At 46.9% G+C, this 24,401-nt stretch overlaps 1 protein-coding gene across 1 annotated transcript in view; it reads right to left on the bottom strand.

The window, feature by feature from the left end:
- Positions 1–24,401, bottom strand: part of cep112 (centrosomal protein 112) — a gene marked incomplete at its 3' end in the record, with an annotated part of 140,830 nt that overhangs the window by 72,264 nt on the left and 44,165 nt on the right. Inside the window, exons 12-17 of the mRNA XM_080856433.1 lie at positions 21,346–21,500; positions 20,281–20,410; positions 19,669–19,761; positions 18,816–18,875; positions 17,044–17,123; positions 3,419–3,554 (exon numbers count right to left, since the gene is read on the bottom strand). Of these exons, the coding sequence (XP_080712559.1) occupies positions 3,419–3,554; positions 17,044–17,123; positions 18,816–18,875; positions 19,669–19,761; positions 20,281–20,410; positions 21,346–21,500 (654 nt within the window). The remainder of the gene's footprint in view (positions 1–3,418; positions 3,555–17,043; positions 17,124–18,815; positions 18,876–19,668; positions 19,762–20,280; positions 20,411–21,345; positions 21,501–24,401) is intronic.

Below are 24,401 nucleotides of genomic sequence, written 5' to 3'. Positions count from 1 at the left end.
AAAGATGGACTGAGTGAAGAAGATGAAGAAAAGAGTAGGAGATAATCACAAGAGACCGTACATGAGAGAGTGAGTGTGTGGTAATGATATAGGAAGGAAACGTGTGAGCGCTGTGATGAGCTGAAACCTTCCAGAAGGTCAAAGAAGCCTGCCTGCCCCTCTCCACCTCCCCACAGGCATGGATATGAGGAGGAGATCAGTCAGAGAAAGAGAGAAAAAGAAAGACAGAGAGAGAGAAAGAGAGAGAGAGAGCGAGAATGAGAGCAAGAGCAAGAAAGAGATAATGAAGTTGGCATCACATCCCACTCAGGCCAGTGAGTTAATGATGGCTGCTCTCTGCTGAAGAGCTGGCTGTGACTGCACCACGGGTGAAAGGCAAGTCAATATTGACTGAGAGGAGAGGCGTGAGACAGACTGGCAACAAGCTTGTTGAAATGCACAACGAGCAGGGTCAAAAATCCCCTCTAAAGAGGGAGAGTTCACCCATTCTCATCTGAACTTTTGTCAACCTGTATATATGTATAATATGATAGTCATATCAATTCAAAATCACCAACTTGGAGGTTTTTGAGGTTAAATTCCACATATAATAGTGCAAATGTATGACATACAAATCAATCAAATATTTTTGTTTATTCTTAGGTCTTCATTCCATGCAATAAAAAATTCTGAAAACTTTCACAACCATACTGTAGTAACTTCATACTAGAATGTTATTGATATTAAGTTGAAATGAAATGTCATGCATTGGTTTGAACCTTTGATCTCTATTCAAAAATCCCAAGTTCTACTTAATATTCAGAATAGTAATTATGAGTAACCATGTGCAACTGTTTGAAGAAAGCTCAACAGAAAACATGATTATTCAAAACGTGTTGACCATTCCTGGCCTCACTTCAGCGATGCTCTTCTCACTCAAATGACCTTCAATATGCATGAATTTAGGAGCGAGTTTCTATTTTGAAATGCCATAACCGTGCAGTGGTAAGGGCTTAATAAACAGCCAGAGGCAACAATACGCCTGAAGTTTAAAATCACATTTGAATACTGTTCACAATACACAAGGCAGAATAACATAACGTGTAAATAGTGCATTTAACTTTTAATGAGGTAACAGTTATAGATCCAGATATGTTTTCAATGTCCAGCGAATGTCTACTATTGATTTAACTTCACAGCAGTGCTTGTGGTTGAGACAGACTTTACATAACCTTATACCACCATCAGGAGGCAAGTTGCAATTTAACATCAAAGCTTGTTTGCTGCAATTTTATGAACTATTTATGCAGTAAATAAGAAAATATACCGTATTGAGGTAAAAATGCAAAATAATGGCTGATTTTGCCTTTTTCTGTGATTATGGGTTTGGGACGGATTTATAACTACTTCCTGAGCTTCTATCCTATGGTTATGTCTTCTCTTGGTGGGTTGAAAACCAACTGTACAGTAACTTCTGGAAGCATAATATAGTTCCTTATGTAAGCAATGCATCTATGAGCTTCATTAGAAGAAGGTTTATGGGCTTCTAACTCACTTCTCTCGTGAGTGAGTCATGAGAGAGGAGCAGAGTGAAACACCAGTGAGCACCCATGGCCTGGCCTCTGTGCATGTGTCTGTGGAGGAGGGGGGGGAGGGAGAGAGGAGCAGAGTGAAACACCAGTGAGCACCCATGGCCTGGCCTCTGTGCATGTGTCTGTGGAGGAGGGGGGGGAGGGAGAGAGGAGCAGAGTGAAACACCAGTGAGCACCCATGGCCTGGCCTCTGTGCATGTGTCTGTGGAGGAGAAAGGGAGGGAGAGAGGAGCAGAGTGAAACACCACTGAGCACCCATGGCCTTGTCTCTGTGCATGTGTCTGTGGAGGAGGGGGGGGGGGGGAGAGGAGCAGAGTGAGTGAGCACCCATGGCCTGGCCTCTGTGCATGTGTCTGTGGAGGAGGGGGGGGGGGGGGGGGGGAAGAGAGAGGAGCAGAGTGAGTGAGCACCCATGGCCTGGCCTCTGTGCATGTGTCTGTGGCCTCCGCAGAGAGAGCTGCAGGAGGAGGAGGGAGGGAGAGAAGAGCAGAGGGAGAACCAGAGAGAGGTGGGAGGAGAAAGGGGAGAAGAAGAAGAGTGGAATGTAAGAAAGGGAGGTGGGGAGGATAGAAAGAAAGGAGGGGACAGGAGGAGGAGGGGAGGTAGCAGAGAATAGAGGGATGAAAATGAAAAGAGAGATGATGGGGGGAGGAAGAGGAGGAGGAGAAGAAAGAGGGGGAGGGAGAGGAAGGAATCTCCTTCCTGTCTCGGTGGCGCCTTGTCGCCGGGGTTAGTAGCATCTGTGTGCGGGATGTGACTCACACGCTAACACGCTAACACACACAAACACACACACGCACACACACACACACACACACGTGTATGCAGTCACACACACTAGTGATGGGGCCTGCAGTAATCTGCTGCGTCTTCGGATCAAAGGCTATGCATTTGCTGCACTCTTCTGCTCTCTAGAGGCGACAGGATGAGTGAGTGAGTGAGAGAGTGTGTGTGTGTGTGTGTGTGTGTGTGTGTGTTTGTGTGTGAGGGGGTGTCAGAATATTAAGAATATGTGTGTGTGCAGTGGATAACATGCATGCCTTGAGCCAGGTGCACCGGTGGGAGAAAGGTGAATGCATCCCATATTGTCAGGCAGCATAATCTGCTGCTCCTCCAGCCGTCTCCGTCAGCCTGTCCCCCTCTCCCCCCAGGACACGCCGCTCTCTCTGGGGAGAACCAGGGAGAGCTGCATCCAGTTAGCACACCAGCGCAGTGTCATCACGTCACATTCAACACAGAGCGCCTGACAGCGGCAGCCTGCTGCCTCTGAACCCCTGGCAGAGGAGCGTAACAACCTTCCCTCCCCTGCCTCCCCTCCCCTCCCCTCGCTCTGGGAAGTCTGTGCGACACGTGCGGAGGCTGCGGCTTTAAAAATAAATAAATAAAAAATTAAGAAAAAGATTTATGAGGCCTTATTTACGAGCCGTCAGTCTCTGCTGACGGCTCTTGCGTTTCTTGTGCCACGTCGCTGGCGGAGGGACGTGCTCAGGCGGTGACACGCTCAGAGGACACGCATTATCCTCCAGACGAGAGCCGTGAAAGGAGACGCGCTGGGAGGTCAAGCCAACAGATGTGGCCGCCCAGTTGGAAGACTGCATGTGAGTCTGGTTGCTGATGAGCACGCTTGTGTGTGTGTGTGTGTGTGTGTGTGTGTGTGTGTGTGTGTGCGTGTTTTGAAATGTGTCTGAATTTGAATTGTTGTGTTACTGCATGGTGGTGTTAGTTGAATGTGTGTGTGATTTGAAATGTGTGTATTTGTTGGCATGAGCATTTGTTTTCTCTACATGTGCAGGATTTTGTTGGATTGAGCACACTGTCAAGTGAGTGTGTGTGTGTGTGTGTCTAACCTGTTGTCTCATGTCTGCGTAGGCCTTCTCAGAGCAGAGCTCAACCTGACTCTTGAAGTGCTCCAGTGCACTCTCAGTCTGCTGGGTCTGCAGCCTCTGGGCCTCACGCAGTCTGCTCAGCTGTTCCTCTTTCTCTCTGAAGACACACACACAGACACACACACACACACACACACACACACACACACCCACACACACACACACACACACACACACACACACACACACACACACACACACACACATACACACAATAAACAAACAGCAAATAAAGGTACATCAGATGCATACATGCACACACACACACACACACACACACACACACACACACTAAGGAACCCTATAGACAATAGATCACAACAGCTCATAAGCAGTCAAGGCCTTGATGAAGGGAGTCAGAGCTCTGTCTTCAAGAATCAAATCTCTGGAGCCATGATGCACAAATTAAATCAGAAACTAAAGAAAAGAAAGACGAAAAACATCAGCCCATTTTTAAGGCTCCTTCCTGAACAGATTCGCTCGGTCGGGGACATTTCATGCGAGCGAGTGACAAGCTTCGCACGGCGCAGCGCTGCCCTTCAAAACAAAACAGGCCAAAACACAAACGCAGCCCACGCCGTCAACAACAAACAATACTCCCATTACCCTTCAATGTGTTTATCTGTGTGTGTGTGTGTGTGTGTGTCTGACAGTGATAGAAGGGAGACAGGAGCCAAAGAGAGCTGTCTTCCAGCAGACAGGTTGACAGCAAAGGGGCTGAAGACTGACAGCTCCAGTACAAAGCTTTCAATCCTCCCCAACCCCTCCTACCAATCACAAAAGAGATACCAAATTAAAGAGAAAACACACACACACACAACAATAAACAAACATGTCACCCACACAAAGCCAGACACTTTTGTTTGTGTAATCTCGACTCTTTAATTGACAGCAAGGACACACTGCAGACCAGCAGAAAAGTCCCCGGCGAGTGAAGAACGTCTTGGCAACAAAGCGACGTCCAAAGACGGGCGACAGCAAACAGCTCTGCGTATTAAAGCGACGTCACATCCCCCTCCATGTGAAGAGAGGCAGAGGCATGACTGTAAAGCGTGAACGACAGGGGTGTTTTAACTTCAAACGGCTCCTCATTACACACATGATGAGCGTACAGTCGACTAGGACGCTGACGAGGATGTTACGAGTCGGCGACAGAGAACCTCCACTGGCTCTTGGTGTTCTTCATCATCCTCATCTTCATCCACGTGCTTGTTATTGTTTATTATTGTTGATCATAATTATCATAAAACCGGCAGCCAAAACAATATGCAAATAACACAGGGGCCAGGATAATAACAGGAAAGGAAGCAAGTTAAAAAGGAGGGAATAATAAGAAAAAAAAGGCTTCTCCTCCCCTCCCCTCCCCTCCTCTCACCCCTTCCTTGCGCGGTCTTGCTTTCTTCTGTGTTATTTTGGTCTCTCTCATGTCTGACATAAAAACATCCAGAAATTGTTTTTTTTTCTTCTTCTTCTTTCTGCAGTGTTCTGTAGTCTGTAATTATTAATCTAAAACATGAATGCCTTCAGGGCCAAACCCTGACACAAAACCAACTCTTGGGCTCTGATGTGAAGCCACTAACTTAGACACACACAACCAGAAGACAAAAGGGAGGGAAATTTGGAGCAACGAAAAACAATGTCACAAGAAAAAAAAACGAGAGAGAGAGAGAGAGAGAGAGAGAGAGAGAAGCCAAAGGAACGAGAAGACAGCAACAAAACTTTCCCTTTTTGGGTTCTTTTAAGTCGCAACAAATGTTGCAGCCAGTATTGCTCAACTTGGCGAGTCACTCATTTCATAGAAAGAGAATAGAAAGGGGGAGAGGGAAGGGTGCCAAAGAGTCAATCTGTATATTCGTATTCAGAATGCCATCAGGTACTCTGTTCAGTTTGGCAGAGAATGCGTATTGGACAACAGCATTGGCCTTCCCCATGGCATCATAGGATCTGTGTGTGGTATGCTGATTAAAGCACAGTCTCCTGCTCTCATCCCTGACTAAGGGCATTCTCTCTCTCTCTCTCTCTCTCTCTCTCTCTCGCTCTCTCTTTCTCTTTCTGTGTGAGGTGGTGGTGTGTCTTTCTCTCTCTCTCTCTCTTTCCCTTTCTGTGTGAGGTGGTGGTGTGTCTCTCTCTCTTCCATCTCTTTCTGTCTGTGAGGTGGTAGTGTGTCTCTCTCTCCCTCTCTCTCTTTTTGTCTGTGAGGTGCTGGTGTGTCGTCTGTGTGTGTGTTCTGTATGTTTTTGTGTGGCAGAGAGAGGACAGATGAGATATGAGAAACGAGAGGGAGAGAGAGAGAGAGAGAAAGAGAAAGAGGGATAAAGGGATGAAGGGAGAGAGAGCACAAGGAGCCAAGCCGCCTTGTGGGACAAAGTGTGCTTTTTTGGGGTCAGAGAAATGGAGGGAGAAAAGTTTCAAATTAAAGATGGGCCTTTTCCTCAGAGAAAATCTTCCCATCCCTAAGCAGAGAGAGGGAGAGCAGGGCAATGAGGAGAGGGCGAGAGGGAGATAGGGAGAGAAGGAGAGAGAGAGAGAAAGAGAGAGAGATAAATGACTTTAAGGAGAGGTTGACGGTGCTTCCGCCCAGCCACAAGCCAGACAGGAGGGTCAATTTTCCAAAATTGACACAAACCACAAGACGCCTCTATGTAGCGGAGCAGGACTCTACTGGGGTGCTCCCTCTCTGCTTTCTTCTCTCCCTCCCTCTCTCTCTCTCCCCTTCTCCCTTCCTCTCTCCATCCATCCCTCTTTCATGCTCAAACGGCTGGAGATGCACCCATCAATGACGCAGCCCTCTCTTTGAAAAACATCCCATTCATTTCCACGATCTTTCTTTCCTCTTAAATTTGCCCAACCACACGCAACTTCCTCCTCTTCTTGGGCAGCCTGCACACCATAGCACACGCACACGCACACGCACACGCACACACACACACACGCGCGCCGACACGAAGACACGCAGCCCAGCAGACAGATTACAGAACGCACAGGACTCTGACTTGGCTGGATGGACCTCATGAAAACGGATCAAAAGAGGAGAAGGACATATATTTAAGTTGCATCCTCTACATGTGTGTGTGTGTGTGTGTGAGGGTGTGTGTAAGTGTGAGTGTGAGGGTGGGTTGTGTAAGGCAACGTGGGTGTGGTAGAGCCTGATTTAAAATGTGCATGTGCTTGCACACACAAACATGTCTTCAACGTCTCCCCTCAAGCCCCCCCCCGCACACACACACACACACACACACATACACAGAGACACACACAGAGACACTCACACACACAAACACACACACACACACACACACACACACACACACACACACACACACACACACACACACACACACACACACACACACACACACACACACACACACACAGACTCATATGGAATGCGTGCAGATCCAGTCTGGGGTTGAGGCCAGCGTTCTGTGAGCTCATCTTGACGGAATGATAACGAAGCCAGCCAACGATCAAAGGCCCACAGAAAGGGGCTGCACAAGAAAGAAGAAAAAGAGGAGATGGGAGGGGGAGAGAGAGAAAGAGCAAGAGAGAGCGAGAGAAAGAGAAGAGAGAGTTCCCAAGAGAGCCAAAGCAGCCTGTGCTCTTAAAAGACTGATTCCAGCTCTGAGGCCTGAGTGACTGACATGCAAACATGTAAGTGTTCAAAAATAACACAACAGCAACCCAGAGCAGGGAGGGGGAGAGAGAGGGAGAGAGAGGGAGAGAGGGGGAGGGGGGAGGAGAGAGAGAACAAATGAAAACACTGTGGCAAGGACAGAGACAAAGGCAGAAAGTGAAGAGCGATGAAGAGAAAGAATGAGGAAGACTGGGGACGTGGGGGTAGAGGCAGTGAAGGCAGTTCCAGAGGTCTGACAGTAAAGCTCCTCTGACTGCTGATAAACAGGTTGGCAGTTGCACTGTGCAATACTCATGCAAAGGCAGCTCTCAAACGCTCACGTCCTCCCTAATGGTTGGCATTAAGCTGACCTAGGAACTGATTCCTGAAGAGCCAAGAGCTAGTGGAATGTGTGGCAATCAGTTCCAAGGGACGGTTACTTATAAAACAAAACATGTAAATGTATAAATGGAACACTGTTCAAGTGGATTTGAAACTAAGCAAGTATCTGTCTGTCAGCCAATATAAGAGCCTTTTAGATGCTACAGATGTGCCTCAATGATGTTATTGGTGGCCAAGCAGCGAAGCTGCGAAGCCACCTATTGGTTTTCTATTTATTATTGGTGGCCAAGCAGCGAAGCCACCTATTGGTTTTCTATTTATTATTACACTTCTTCCTCTGCCATTGGAGTCTATGGCAGCCCCTAGAACCGCATGGTCGAAAGTTGTGAAATTTGGCACACTTGTTGGGACCAGTCCCCTCATCAATTTCACAAAGTGAAATGTCTCCCACTCCAACCCTCTAGCGCCACCAATGGGTCAAAGTTGAAGATGTGTTTACACACGTTACTTTTGAACCATATGCCACATTTTCCAAAATGAGGTATCGTTGGATTCACTGGATCAAGACGAGTTCAACGCATTATATGACATTATACCCAGTTATATAAACACATCATCTTCAGACCAAGTCTCACAAAAGCTATCCCCTGACGTTTTGATTGTCACAACTGTTTGTTAGTTACAGTTAATGAAATTGATGTTGACGAATTGATGTGGCTGCCATTTTGAATGAATGAATATAAAGTCTTTGGTGAATATCAAATATTCACCAAATTTTGGCACAGATTATCTTCAGACCACAATCACCTCGACTTGTCAAAATAGGACTGAATTACAGCTGTTTAAACTGTTTAAACTTGGTCCAAATTTGACAACCATTGCCACAGGAAAAAACGCTTCTATTTTGAGACAGTAACTGAACTCTGTGATTTCCATCACCGACAATAGCTCACTAGGTAAGTGAGTTGGTGATTGGTGTCCTGTCGTTGGCAGCCTCATCGGTTCAAATCCAGCCTCTGCTGAGTAAATCAAAAGCCTCCTCTGAGTGAACTGAAGGCTTCTTCTGGGTCATCTGACCAGCTTGGCCACCACATCGCTGCTTGCAGCTATGTTTTTAAATGATTCTCTGATATTTTTTTTTTAACTTAATTTCTGAGTTGTTTATTTATTTTGTCTGTTTTGTTTAGTTATGGTTTGTTTATTTATTGTTCTTCTGTATTCTGTAGCCTCAGTAAGGGCATTGCTGCAAAAGAGCCCTGTGCTCAGTCAATTCTCCCTGAATAAACAATGATGATGATGATGATTTAAATGTGTGGATGATCCATGGATGGATTGAATAGTACAATTCTGTATGTCAATGTGTGGATGATTTTGAGCCCCAAACTAAACTTTTCCTAATTATTTTTTGTCTACGGCAAGGCTAAGTAAGCACTAAACTTTTCTCCAGTTAAGAATGCTAAGGAAGGTAAAAATATTGCAAAAGATATTGTAACATAAAATCATAATACTTCAAAGTACTTACTTAATTGGCCATACTGAATTGGCCACTACATTTTGTTATCTTAACAAACTGCAAATTCATGCTCAAAATATAGTCAATGCAATGGCGTTTTGACTATGTTATATGTTGTTCCTTCACAATCGTTATACGTCTATGAACAATACAAAGTGCACATTTGTTTCCATGAATCCTATTCTTTGAGTCGAAATGATTGGTCATGATGTGCCAACTGAAGCATGGGTGAAGTTGACTTCCCAGGCACAGTATAAAAACAGCCCCTAAGAACAAACTGCACCACCTGCAACATCCTCAGGACATCAAACAAGTGTGCTTCAACCCAATGACCCTGACCAAAGCTCAGGAAGTTCCTCTCACAAAAACCCCCTCAGCCCTTGCCGCTGTGCCTTGGAAATATCCATGGTCCACTCAAATAAACAAAGAGAAAAGGGAACGGACAAATCCAGCAGACTGTTTCCTCCGCATTGTTGAGGTTAGATCTACAGGAGGGCTGTCAGGGCCTTCCCCAGGCCTCGCTTTGCTCTGGTGACAAATCACCAAATTCCCGCCAGACCCAGAGAGGTGAAGGAAGCACACTCAGGGCTCTGGGCTTTGTGTGCGTGTGTGTGTGTGTGTGTGTGTGTGTTGTGCGTGTGTGTGTTGTGCATGTGTGTGTGTGTGTGTTGTGTGTGTGTGTGTGTGTGTTGTGCGTGTGTGTGTGTGTGTTTTGCGTGTGTGTGTTTTGTGGAAGCTTGGGTGGGATCGGGCTCAAGGCCACGCAGGGTGACAGTGCTCGGGGAAGCCCTTAAATCAAAAGTGTTTTCCCTGACGCGGCACAGGCCACAGGCCCAGGCTCCACCGCTGGGACTCACGGCACAGCCAGGCAAGGGGTCGTCCAAGGGTCGCTTCGTCTCAGTAGCATCAGTCTTTAATCACAAGCTGTGTTCTTTCTCTATCTCAACGTCCTGATCAGCTCTTTATATTATATATATAATTATATTATAATATATATCTATAATTAGACCATCTCGAAGCCTCTTTTTCCCTTGAATTGACTTACCAATGGAAACACCTTCAGTTCACTTAGCTTGATGAAAAACGTGTATTCGCTGCAAATGATCTGGATGATTATTGAATGTGTGCAATTTGCTTCCTTGCATTCACTGGTTTTGTGACGCTGGCTTCTATAGGGCGGCTAAGTGAAAGCCTAGCAACATCCGCAGGGCAGTTTGAAACAGTAAATCATGCAAAACCACAAACTCTTACAGCAAAAGGTCCAACTGGGCTTCCAACTCTGCAGATCACGATACGTTTAATTTGAAGTAGCTCTCTGGTGGGGAGGAAATCCAGCGAGGAGTCCACAGAGCATGACGCAGTGAAAAAACTGCTGACTAGACTCTGAATGGACTCTGGTGCCAACCCATCACTTTCCTCCTGCGGAAATAGAAAGTGCCCCTAGATCACGTATTTCATCAGAGGCAATGAAGTCTGCAGAAATACTTTCCAGTTCCTCATGGCGTAAGTAGTCATAAGTTACATTGCAATCCCTGCTATGCTAAAATGATGATGCACATCGAAACTAAGCTGTAATGGGAGGTTTTTGGCTAGTAATGTGGGCATTGGAGGATAGTTTGTATGATTACATCCAGAGTAAGGTGCAAAGGGGCCTGTTAGCGTTGAATTGAATGTGACGGCTAGTTGCTAGATAATTAGCATCACAAACTCTCATGAATACATACAGTCAGGTGACGGTGCCTGTTAGCATGACCCATGATGTGAAACTTCTTTGTTTCCCTTTTCAGATAAGTCTTAAAACAATATTTCGATGATTTTCATGATTTAATGATTAGCAATTAAAGTATAATTAATAGGGCTGTAACGATATTGGATCGAACCGAGAAATCGCGACACTCTGGGCCACGAACCTGCATCGTGATGCGAGGAGGCAGAACCGCGACATGCCCTCAAAAAGTTTGGTTCGCTAGTAAAGGCGGCTGCTTGCTTCAGCGTTGGGGTTAATTGTTGCGCAAAATGTACTCAGTGCAGTTCATGCTCCCAAAGGTTGCGCGTGTTGTCATGAGCCTGCCATTTGCTTGGCAGATAGAAAGCTGTTTCCCTAACAGAAAGTCTGAAGCTTGAAGTTCTTTTCAAACCTTTGCTTGGGTAGCACTGCTAAACTGAGCAGACATGCAGACTACATTTTAGTAATCTCATCACGTAACATTGTTTAAAAACAATCACATAGTATTGCATGTTTTACTGTGGTAGAAAATACGTTCGCGTAATGCTAACGTATATGGGAAATCCTATAGAGGCCGCGCTAGGTATTAGCATCAATTAATTCACGTTAATGTTTTTGTATGAGCCTGACATTTGCTCTGCAGATAGATAACAGGTTCCGAAGTTTGTTGAATGTTTTTCAACAGCATTGCTTTGAGTAATAAAAACCTCAATATTTGGTTATAAATTGTGGTAGGTAGGTGTATCGTTACAGCCCTAATAATTAACCATAAGCAACATCTGTTTTTCAGGTGAGCTTGTCTTGTTTGTTATCTAGTATCTTTTTAATAGTATCTTTATTCTAATTGTCTAGTGTATTGGATTCATATTGACTTCCATTTTGCAGTCCTGGTTTATACCTTGGATTATGGGATTGTAACATTTTATCCTGTGTATTAATGCATGCTATTCAAGGCCTTTTGTAATAAAAGCATTTCTATTTTAGTACCTTCTAATTCTGATTCAAGTCCAGTTCAAGTCCTAATGAAATTAACACTACATCATTAACAGCACTACAATTCTTGAGTCTTCAGTGACACCTGTAGGGGGAAGGGCTACAGATACCAGATGTCAGTGTGACATCTGTAGAGGAGGGCTAATCTCAATGATGCAAATGAGCACAACTGTCTTCCCTTTGTCCCAGGTGAGGTGACAATTTGGAAAATCTTAGAGGTCCTTTTCTCAGAAAAAGCTTTTCAGAGGGGTATACATTCAAATGATCACAACTTATACAAATATTATCAGATCTACATGAGTGAGACATCATTGGATAGGGAAGAATTCAGAATCTGTGAATAACTCATAATGTCTCTGGGGAGACTTGTGGCTGGTTTAGCCACAGCTGGTCACAAATAAGCATCAAGACTAAACAGCACAAGCCAAGAACCCACTCATCATTACGTCCAACCAGGCCTTAATGTCCAGCTAGGCTGAAAACTGTTCCAGACACCCATGCTCCGAGTTTCCCTGAAGCCCTACCAAGTCTATGAAGAGAAGGGTATGGACCAGAGGACCTGCTCTCTATGTGGATGCACCCGGCTAACAAAATTAGACTGAGCTCTGTTGCTCATTTAATCCTTCTCACCCGTCAAAGAGCTTCTTCTCAAAAATACTAATGATGAAGACGATGCTCTCTTCTAACACGCTAGAGGCTCCACCTTCACGAACCTAGTACTTCCTGTGAAATAGTAATGAATGAGTGCCCTGTTGGTAGGAGTCCAATCTACTCCAGCTCAAAGCCACATCCACCTTGAACGCCCTCCTCCCCTCTACTTCCAGCCCTTCCACCTTTACCTGCAAGCGCTCAGGAATGTGTGTGTGCGAGGGAGATAAGGGAGCTTCAAATGTGCACATCGCTCGCTCGCGCTTTATTGATTTCCATGCCGGACTCATCTCTGCACATCAAACAAGGTCACAGTGGGTAGAAATCAAAACAGAGACTGGGAGTGAGCAAAAGTGTGAGTGTTTGTGGGTGTGTGTGTGTGTGTGCGTGAGAGAGAGAGAGAGAGAGAGAGAAAGAGAGATAGGAAAAGAGAAAGACTGAAAAAGAGAGGATGAGAAAGTGAGCGAGAGAGAGTGAGAAAGCAATAGAAGAGAGCGACAGAAGTAAGAGAGAGACAGAGCGAGTGAAGAGAGAGTTAGTTCTTTGTTGACTGAGCTGTGCGCTGGATTAGTGAGGGGCCGGTGGGATCCACAGGGGCAGGAGCCCTACGACGTGAAGTCCAGGCCTTTATGCTGCACCCTCACCTGCCTCCTACAGGTCAGAGTACAGCAGCACCACAGAACAATGACATCCTTCCATAGAACAAACAGCCACGCAGAGAACAGCAGCACCACAGGACAATGACATCCTTCCATAGAACAAACAGCCATGCAGAGAACAGCAGCACCACAGGACAATGACATCCTTCCATAGAACAAACAGCCAGGCAGAGAACAGCAGCACCACAGGACAATGACATCCTTCCATAGAACAAACAGCCACGCAGAGAACAGCAGCACCACAGGACAATGACATCCTTCCATAGAACAAACAGCCATGCAGAGAACAGCAGCACCACAGGACAATGACATCCTTCCATAGAACAAACAGCCATGCAGAGAACAGCAGCACCACAGGACAATGACATCCTTCCATAGAACAAACAGCCAGGCAGAGAACAGCAGCACCACAGAACAATGACATCCTTCCATAGAACAAACAGCCACTTGGGCCGGGATTAGTGGGTGGTGACACTGACAGATTAAAGAGTAGAAATGAAATAAAAATAAGTACTATGCTATATCGTTTCAGCACCAAACATGTTCTCATTAGGGGTTACAAAGAGTACTCGAGTACATCAAGTCTTGAGTTGACAAAGCAGAAAAGGGTAAATTACTTTATTCAGTCTCGGCTCATTTTCTTTCCCAACATTGAATGGATTTCTCAAGGATGGCTCTAACATGGAGTCTGTCATATAACAGACAAGGCCACTACACTAACGTGGCTAAACAAATGAATGTTGTTAAAAAATGGATTCAAGGTATATCATATCATTCATGTATTCTTTGCTCTACGTGCTGAAACCAACCCCATCATAATGGCATAATAAGTCTTTTGATTAGTTCAAATCGCCTTCCGCACTCGAGCACTCAAGTTGTTCAGGAAACGAGAACTCGATTTGTAAGATTATGCACAACCCCTGGTTCCTATCTATACTCACACAGTCTAGTTCATTTTCTACATCCAAACCGCAGCCTGTACATAGACACACACACACACACACACACACACACACACTTTACTAAACTAAACTAAACCAAACAGAGGCTTATGTGTACTTTATACTGAGTGTCTCTATTGTGCTGCTGTAAGTAGAGTGGACTGCTCCAGACGAGGCATTGAGCACTGGTGATCAGGCTGTTTGATGCTGGCCTTCAGATCACCCTGGAGGTGCCCTTCAGCCCCCACACGCTCCACCTACCCCTTTTCCCTCTGGGGCCGCTGCGCTGACCGACGTGGTCAACAGATCGCACCTACGCTCAGCTCTGGAGGTGAGTGGATGTGTGAGAGTCTCTGTGCACGTGTCTGTGTGAACTGAGCGGGCATGTGAATAGGGATATTGGTGTGTATTTGTGTGTGTGTGTGTGAAAGGAGGGGTTGGTTCAGGTAGCTGTATGCACCGACCTCTAATGCCTGTGTTATCAATCTCAATGTACTTGTTTTACACTAACGTGAACTGAAAAAAGCGGGGTGATATATTTGGCAGACCCTTCATTTGTTGTCATGACAACATGTAGTTTGCTGGAGACCCCTAAGTGCAGCCTGGCTCCCTCAGCAGACGTGGAAAGTGAAATGTACCTTTAATGCCTTCTTGCATTTGGCATGCAGAGACTTCTTCCTAATGAAGCGCTGCTTCTAATGCAGTACCCTCTCCCCGTATGCTAATGTCCTCTGATGATCAGAAGCCAGAGGATGAAAGAAAGTGACTTTGTGTTTTTCTCTCTTTTCTTTTTTGGGTTGTTTTTTTTCCCCTTCCCCGAGGCTTTGTGGTTCTTTGTGTCATTGCTATAGTAACATAAAAGTCAAATTGATACGGCACAGCTCATCTACTCGTGGGGGTGGGGGAATGCATGCGTGTGTGTGTGTGTGTGTGTGTGTGTGTGTGTGTGTGTGTGTGTGTGTGTGTGTGTGTGTGAGTGTGTGTGTGTGGTCTGCTTTGCTTTGGGGTGGAGGCTTTTCATATCCAAAAAAACCCAACATATTTATCATGAATTCACACAAACAACACACCAGCTGCTGTCCTGTGTTAATCTGTGCAGTCAGACAGGCAGCGAAGAGTTCGACAGACACACACAGAAACACACACAGACACAAAAACACACATTTGAAGTACATCAAGCAGCGTCTTTATGCAGTTTCAGCTCATTTCAATTCCTGCACAAGCCCTCATATCTTTCCTATCAGGCGGAGCACGCACTTCATCCTCTCCCTCTTCCTCTTTCTTCCTCCCCCTCCCTCCCTCAGGCCTTTGAAGTCCTGGACTGCCTTTAAACGTGCTGCTTAAACACTGCTGGAGCAGGTGGCACTGTGAACTGGGAGGACTTGGGCTACTTGTTAGCAGTCTGACTGATTCATTCCAGCTAACTGTTGACACTTTCCAATCCCACCCTCCAGAAGAGAGGTGCCAAGACATGAGTCAAGAAATCCATCATTTGAATGTGAATAGAATCTGCATAAGGTACACTTGAAGAACCTGCAGCTCGGCATATAAATCTAATGTACACCCATTCATAATTAAGGGTGTCAACACTTGAGCACGAAATAAGATGTTCTATGTATTTGTAACAAATTCTTTCTGAACTGAACAGGAATGTACTTAATTCACTCCAGTTGTCACTGAACGGACATATCACACTTTAAACAGCTCCGTTTTCCTCTAAAAAGACCTCTGCTCGGCTATGGAGAATTACCAGCGATAAACTTTAAGCCCTGCAGATTAAATCTTGACACAGTCGGAAACCAGGGGCAGCGGCTGTGTTTTGAAAAACCCTGAAGAACCGAGAATTAGTTTTTTTTCCTTCTCCTCCTCCTCCTTCTTCTTCTTCTTTTTCTTGATTCGAGTGTTTGGAATCTGTGAGCTTCTACGTTTAATTGGGCAGAACACATTGGGCGCTCATTAGGGCTTCCCTAATCTGAGTGTGACCTGGTAATGTGGTAATGTGTGCTATTAATTACTGCCTGGAATGTGCTCGGGCCCAGCCCCCTCAAGGCCCCAGTGCATCCTGGGCCTGCAGCTTTCAGCGCCTTTGGATGATTTACAGGGATGAGGCGCCTTCGCCACGGATTATCACTGAAGATGCTAGCCATCTTATTAAACGCAGAGTTGTTGTGAACGTGCCTTCCAGTCGCAGTGATAAGACTGGGCCTCGGAGAACCAGATGGCCCTGATGTGTGCAGGCATTCTGACAGCCCTAGAGACGGACCAACTCACTGGTGTAAAGTGGCTCGCCACCAAGCATTAGCAACCTCTGCTGGGGCAGAACTCATCAACACGGCGCAATCAAAACATACTGGGCACTTAAGCTTGCCTAAAGAGTGCGATATACATCTCTGGCAAGATCAGAGCACATAAATAGTAAACAAGGGCATTACAATGTGGGAGTGGCCTGGTCGAGACCCAGAAAAGCTGACGTCATCTCAATTTCTGGGAATTTTGGCTAGTTTCTCAGAGTGGCGGTGGTGCAGAGGGGGGAGGAGGAGGTTAAGCATTCAAACATGATTTAACGCCTGTGGTAAAAGCGTGTCAAACGTGGCTACAGCTGCTGCGAGTTAAAGCCAAGTGGAATTCCCCCCCCCCCGCCCCGCTCCGCTCAGCTCTTTCTCCGACTAACAGACATGAAAGAGCCTAGGTATGCCAAGGCCAGACAAACAATACGCAGGGCTCTAATGGGAAGCGTGTGATGTCTCCAGTGTGCACCATAACAATGCGGCAAGGCTCCCTCAACAGAACAGCGCCCTCCTCAACGCTTCCACATCTCAACTACCGCCGCGATCCTCACAAAATGGAGGCCGCCACGGCCTAATGCCTCTACAGGGGGCCCTAGATCCAGCCCTTATGGGATGACTCACCCTTGTTTCTATCAAAAGAGAGTTGCAGCTGTCTAATTTAGTATGCATACTGTGAGGACGGCAACGGACTGCAAGAAAAAGGCCAAACCGGGGAGGAAAGGCACCTCAGAATCTGTGAATGTTCAATTTGAAGCCAGAGGAGCAGAGGCCTTAGGATAGAATGTTCAAAACATCATCTACCTCTAGAGTACTTCTGTCTGTAGTGAGATAGGAGAGAAGGAGGAGGAGGAGAAGAAGCTCACCTGAGTGCCTCCTGGAGGTCGGCCTCCTTTCTCTTGGCCTCGGTGTGTTCTCGGTCCAACTCTCTCTGCAGCCCTCGCACCTATGTGTGAAAAAGCAGGTGAGGGGTCACACACACACACACACACTTCCCTCCACTCCTCCACCTGGGCCCATGGCCTCAACCACAACTGCTCCAAATGTTAAATGTGAAAGAAACACTGGTAAGTGATGTAAGAGCTCAACACTCAATTCATACCTTGCCTTAATACATATCTGCAGCACAGCAGAGGGTGACCTAAATTGGGTTTTGATGATACTATAGGCCAGAAACATTGTGGTTTTGGTGTCCTCACTGTAACACTGAGTGACAACGGGCCACTGACCCACTGTGACCCACGTCTATCTCTTGAACATCTCTGACGAACCCTGTGCAAGAGTGACAAGTGGGACATTACTCTGTAGGTCCTCCAATCATCTAATCTGATCTAAACAGCTCAGTATCCCCATCCACACCCCTCTAATCATCTGATCGAAACACCTCAGTATCCTTATCCACGCCCCTGTTCCCTTGGGCCAAACTCTTCATCGCTCCTCATCACCCTCTTCACTGCCTCGCTTCACCTTGGCCTGGCCCTCTGCCTCGGATGACAGGGTGGTGTCACAGAGCAAGCTCCCCGCCTCCCCCATCCATCCATCCATCCATCCATCCATCCATCCATCCATCCATCCAGCTCAGGTCCTGGTTATTGGGCCTGTCAAGGTGCCTGTGTGTGGGAGGTCACAGGGCGGCTGCAGGAGCCTCTCTGGACCTCAGCACCAGCCCAGTAGCAGGTGTGCGCTGTGAACATGTGGAAGCCCGGTGCAGATGTGTGAGCGTCCGCTCTCGTTAGGACTTTGATGATGAATGGAAGGGGGGGGGGGTCTTTGAAGGGGGAATATGCAGCTGGCTGGCGGAGGCCAGGTGTTTGGGTCAAGATCTTGTTGAATGTTGGTCGAATGTTCGACAGGGGCCATTTCATTAAGGGCCTGCTACTTTTATGGCGGCGTGGCCCCTTTGAAGCACCTCGAATGGCGAGGAGCTACTCGGGAGGTCCGACTACGGGTGAGTGAATTACCAAGGGCTGTTAAGTGCCCCTCAGACAGCAGTGACAATCACTGGTCAGCGCTCTCTCTCCCTCTTTGTCTTTTCTTTTTTACTGGGTTACCCCACTTGACCCTGAGAGGGACCAGGCTCCTCCATAAAGGCCTCTGGGAAATGTGTTTTCTTTTTTACTGGGTTACCCCACTTGACCCTGAGAGGGACCAGGCTCCTCCATAAAGGCCTCTGGGAAATGTGTTTTATAAGTTGAATGCTACTTTGAACAAGGGAGAGGTACAAAATCAAAGCAGACTCAACCTATTGAGGCCAAAGGGCTTACTTTCATCTCAACTTTTAAACTAGACCTCTTGTGTTTCAAGCTGATTACCGAGCGAGAGATTGAGAAGGGCCCTCTTTCATGTTGTGACATTCAATAGTGGCTCTAGAGGCTGAGAGCTTGCTGTTTTGAGTTATTCACCAAAATCCGTCCTCATCCACACAACAAAGACACACACCTGAGAGTAATGTGTGTGTGTGTGTGTGTGTGTGTGTGTGTGTGTGTGTGTGTGTGTGTGTGTGTGTGTGTGTGTGTGTAAGAGAGAGCATGTGTGTGTGTGTGTGTGTGTGTGTGTGTGTGTGTGTGTGTGTGTGAGTGTGTGTAAGAGAGAGCATGTGTGTCTGTGTGAGCGTGCACGTGTAGAGTTGACCTTATACCTTCTTCTCGTTGTTAAACTGCAGGTCAGCCATCTCCTTCTGAGCCTGACCCTCCTGATCCTGAAGCACAGAATTTCACAGAAAAATATATATGTATGCATGTGTGTGGGTCTGCACATAATATATACAGTATATGTGCATGTGGTGGGTCTGCACACAAAACTGCAAATATGTATTGCGTATGTAAAGTGTATAAAGTGAATGGATGTATGTAGGGGTGTTTGTCGTCCTGTGTTGATCTGGGATGTGTGGTGATCTGGCATGTGTGGTGATCTGGCATGTGTGGTGATCTGGCATGTGTGGTGATATGGGATGTGTGTCCTGTGGTGATCTGGCATGTGTGTTGTGTGGTGATCTGTGTCGTGTGGGGATCTGAGATGTGTGGTGATCTGGGGTGTGTGTCCTGTGGTGATCTGGCATGTGTGTTGTGTGGTGATCTGGGGTGTGTGTCCTGTCGTGATCTGAGATGTGTGTCCTGTGGGGATCTGGGGTGTGTGTCCTGTGGGGATCTGGGGTGTGTGTCCTGTGGTGATCTGGGATGTGTGTCCTGTCGTGATCTGAGATGTGTGTCCTGTGGGGATCTGGGATATGTGTGGTGATCTGGGGTGTGTGTCCTGTGGTGATCTGGGGTGTGTGTCCTGTCGTGATCTGAGATGTGTGTCCTGTGGGGATCTGGGATGTGTGTCCTGTCGTGATCTGAGATGTGTGTCCTGTGGGGATCTGGGGTGTGTGTCCTGTCGTGATCTGAGATGTGTGTCCTGTGGGGATCTGGGATATGTGTGGTGATCTGGGGTGTGTGTCCTGTGGTGATCTGGGGTGTGTGTCGTGTGGATGTAACACCACTGAGTCTCACCCTGATCTGCTTCTGCCTGCGATGCTCACTCTCCTGCAGCTGCTCCTTCAGCTGGGCCACGGTCCCCTCCAGTCCCTCCATCACCTCAGACGCCTGCACACACGCAGACAGGCAACACAGTCTTTTAAACACGCTGCCTTCCAGCAGTCAAGTCAAGGTGTTAGCATTGTGCATCAGGATTGGAGACAAACACAGAGAGAGAGAGAGGGTGCAGAAGAGCATGACACTGGCCTCCACACAAACTCATTCTTAAAGGGAAAGTCCCTGATTATGAGCCAACACAATTTTCGTCAAATTCTCCTCACGTCCTTCTGGGTATTTATTCTGTGTGTGCGCTCGAAAACACATACATAGTCCTGGTACCATAAATGGGAAACAAACAAAGTGTCTCAAACTGAGCCATACACTATTCCAGCCAATCAACATGCTGCTTAAGGAAGATGTAAGAGAGGTGTGAAATTTGATTGGCTGTTGAGCTCAGCAACTGCCACAATTGCGGACCGTACTTAGTGTGTTCCAACTGTATGTGTCCAACTGCAGTGTTTAACTGCATACTGTAATGTGGTTTATTTATGGTGTGGTTAATAGTGGGTAAACTCCCCCAACTCTTACTTTAGCGGCAGAGAGTGCGTGCTCCTTCTGGTAGTGGCTGAGGTCGGCCTCGTGGTTGGCCTTGAGTCTGTGCAGATCCTCCTCCTGCTGCTCGCTCTGCTGCCCTGCCTCCCTCTGCAGCTGGGCGCACCTGACCCCCCCCCACCACAGCACAGTCACTTATGAGGGGGGACACTGACCTGACCCCCCCCACCACACCACAGCACAGTCACTTATGAGGGGGGACACTGACCCCCCCCACCACAGCACAGCACAGTCACTTATGAGGGGGGACACTGACGCCCCCCACCAAACCACAGTCACTTATGAGGGGGGACCTGACCCCACCCACCACAGCACAGCAGTCACTTATGAGGGGTGACACTGACCCCCCCCACCACAGCACAGCACAGTCACTTATGAGGGGGACACTGACCCCCCCCACCACCACACCACAGCACAGTCACTTATGAGGGGGGACACTGACCCCACCACCACAGCACAGTCACGTGGGGTCACAGTTATGAGGGGTGACACTGACAGTGGACTCAAGGTAGAAAGTGATTCTTTCTGTCATTCTGCAGTGTAAAATGAGGTTGCCAAGTCCTACGGTGGGTCCATGACAGGCAGTCCAATGGAACAAGAATGTACCGTACAATAATATACCATTTATTAGTCATTCAAATACATGAATTGAGTTTGACCAACTGTGAAACAATCTTGATGTATGTGAAGTTAACATGGCCTGATCACACTTGTACCAGTGAAGAGATGAGGGGAGGTTACCTGCGGTGGGCCTTCTCAAACGTGTACCAGTGAAGAGATGAGGGGAGGTTACCTGTGGCGGGCCTACTCACACGTGTACCAGTGAAAAGATGAGGGGAGGTTACCTGCGGCTGGACTACTCACACCAGTAAAGAGATGAGGGGAGGTTACCTGCGGTGGGCCTCCTCACACTTGTACCAGTGAAGAGATGAGGGGAGGTTACCTGTGGCGGGCCTTCTCACACGTGTACCAGTGAAAAGATGAGGGGAGGTTACCTGCGGCTGGACTACTCACACCAGTAAAGAGATGAGGGGAGGTTACCTGCGGCTAGCCTCCTGCAGCTCAGAGCTGATGGCTGCGATGTGGAGCTCCAGCTCGGCCTTCTCCTGCATGACCCTCTGGCGCAGGGTGTTCCCGCTCTCCACCTCCAGGGTCAGCTGCTTCACCCGCGCCTCCAGCTCCCTCGCCAGCTGCTCCTGATGGCACACACACACACATCCAACGCATTCAAGCAGTCTGTCAGCAGGACACTCCTCCTCATGGGGCACAAGTCATCTGTTGATCCCACATCAAAGTGTCTAAGGCAGACATTGGATGGTGATCTTATTGGATGGTGATGTATTTAGTTGAGTGATAAAAGTACTAAAATGATGCAATCAACAATAAAAGAAGGTGATTGGGAGGCTGTGTGTGTGTGTGTGTGTGTGTGTGTGTGTGTGTGAAGCAGCAGGGCATCTGAAGCGCCAATATTATGCTACTCAATATTCCTCAATATTTTAGACTATACTAACTAATGCAGTTACAATGCGATTGGAATATGTTACATAAAGTGTGACCCCAAAATAAAAACCTCATCACGGATGAAATTAAACCACAACCATGATGAACACCTAAACAATAAATAATACTCTGTGATGAAGAACACCTCCACAATAAAGAATACTCTGTGATGAAGAACACCTCCACAATAAAGAATACTCTGTGATGAAGAACACCTCCACAATAAAGAATCCTCTGTGATGAAGAACACCTCCACAATAAGGAATCCTCTGTGATGAAGAACACCTCAACAATAAAGAATCCTCTGTGATGAACAACACCTCCACAATAAAGAATCCTCTGAGCATTCTGTGGACCTCAGCAGCTCTGGACACAAGCGTGAGCAGTGGCTCTGCAGCATTCCACTGCAGCCTGGCTGTCTCTGGGGTTTTCAGCAGTTAACTTCAGGGAAGCACAGATCTGAGCTCCAGGGAACAGAAAAAAGTTCGATCTGATAGGAACTGCTGTGTCTTTTGAACTACACAAAACTCTGCATGCAAGGAAGGAGGGGAAAAAAAGACACCCTTGATGTTTAAGAAGCATCTTAACAAACTCCTCTGAGCTCTGGTGTCTTCAGATTCTGTTTGGTGCCCCCCCCACACCCCTCGCTCCCCAACCTTTTCTGCCTTCACTTTTGCAGGAGAATAAACTCACGAATATATGACTAGACAGGGCTTATTTTAGAGTCTATGGAAGCATCTATGCATATATGTGTTTGTGTCTTTGCATGTGTGTGTGCATGCGTGTGTGTGTGTGTCTGTGTGTGTTTGCATGCATGTTAGTGCTTCCAATGCATTTTGAAATCTCTTAATCAAAAGCAGGCAGGCTCCTTTGAATACGACGCCTTGCGCTGATTTACGCCCGCATCTTTTAATCAGCTGAAGTGCGCGCCTGTCAAGCTCCATGAGGGGCTGGAGAGACGCATCCTCTCTCTGGCTCCCCCTTCTCCCCCTCCTCCGCAGCCGGGGTGGTATGGAATGTACTGTAGGCTGACTGATGCATGCGCAGGCTAATGGCAGACAGCTGGGACTCAAGATGGAGGCCTGCAGCTCAGGGTGCTGACTGGAGTACATGCTGAGCTGCAGCCTGTGCCGTCTGGCTGGGGTAGAGTCCTGACATTTGGACGGCAGCATCACAAAGTCGGCGAAGATTAATGTTGTCAGAATAAGAGGCGCTCATGCCTCCGACGGTCAAGAGAACAGCTCATTGAGCTGACATGATGGAAGCCTGCTGACAAACTGTTTTCAACTGTGGAAATGATTACTCTTGAACTTTTCAGGGGTTCCAGTTAAGATATCGTTTCAAACATTTAGTGTATTACAGGAGGCATATACATAGTACTGAGAAACTTAAAGATAATGATTACAACAAACCTTTAGGAAACATTTCTTTTGTAGTTAGCATAAAGTCACATATTGTGTTCACCATTTTAGTTTTTTCTTCACTCAAATGTTGAATTCCACCCAAGTATTCCTTCATCATCAGCTGTCCACTTCACGTTTCCCTCTTGTCAGACGCACATTGCTCCCTGAGACATACCATGGCACACATGAGCATCAGCCCATCTCTCATGTCTCTCATGTCTCTTATGGGAACATACTGGATTGCCACTCAGAAAACTAAGATGGCGGCCGTCCTCAGTAATGTCTTAATGCACGGCGTGTTTCATACAACACCATGTAACCCCAAACAAGGGACTGTTTCAGAAGACTGCATATGAGAAAAAAAATAACTCTTTTGTGTGACGACATGATTCAGGATGACCTGGCAGCAGCTTGGGAATGCCACTGATGCACTCAGCAAGCACAATAGGCTTTCTTTCTCCACACATGAATTTGATACGAGTCAAATGAAATTGATTATGTGCACTTCATCTGTGCATTTGTAATACAACTACAGACACTGATGAACGGAGGGAGCCCAGTGTAGAGCTTAACTGCACAACATCTGTTCTCGTGTAACTCTCCTTTTTCTTCTTCTGCATTTTTTTTTGTTGTACTGTTGGTTTGCACGCCCCTGACCGACAGTGGTTTTGTACCTCACACAAGCCTTTGGAATATCAGATATCTGTGCAGGGAGAGACACTTCAAACACAGGAGAGACTACGTAGCGAGTTCAATGCACAAAAGAATGCGAAGGATGCTAGCTCAATCAATCTTCCGTCCGAGCTGACTAGCAATGCACTCATGATTGCTTCCACCGGCTTGAGCTTGTTTCCTCTCTGAAGTCTCCTCCAGTGAAAGCTACAAAGCATGATATTTCTTTCTCAGCCTCAAAAGAAACCATTATTCCTGGATGCGCTGAAAATCATGCTTGGACAAACTTAGGGCAGAAAGGAATGTTACAGAGGATCCCATTCTGGCAACCATGCAACCACAATTTGGCAACCGCAACACCTGAAGGTGAGGATGCGCAGGTGAAGCCGCGGCTGAAATCTCGAGTGCTACGGATTTTATGCATGCATTTTTAGGGGGGGAAAGAGAAAACGGACGCCACTGAATTGTTTCTGTCTGGCAAGGCCCATTTATTTAGCACAAAAACAGTGTTTCTGTCTGGCA

Source organism: Sprattus sprattus (genome assembly GCF_963457725.1).
Source record: "Sprattus sprattus genome assembly, chromosome: 18".
NCBI lineage: Eukaryota > Metazoa > Chordata > Actinopteri > Clupeiformes > Clupeidae > Sprattus > Sprattus sprattus.
This window is presented reverse-complemented; position numbering and strand designations above follow the sequence as displayed.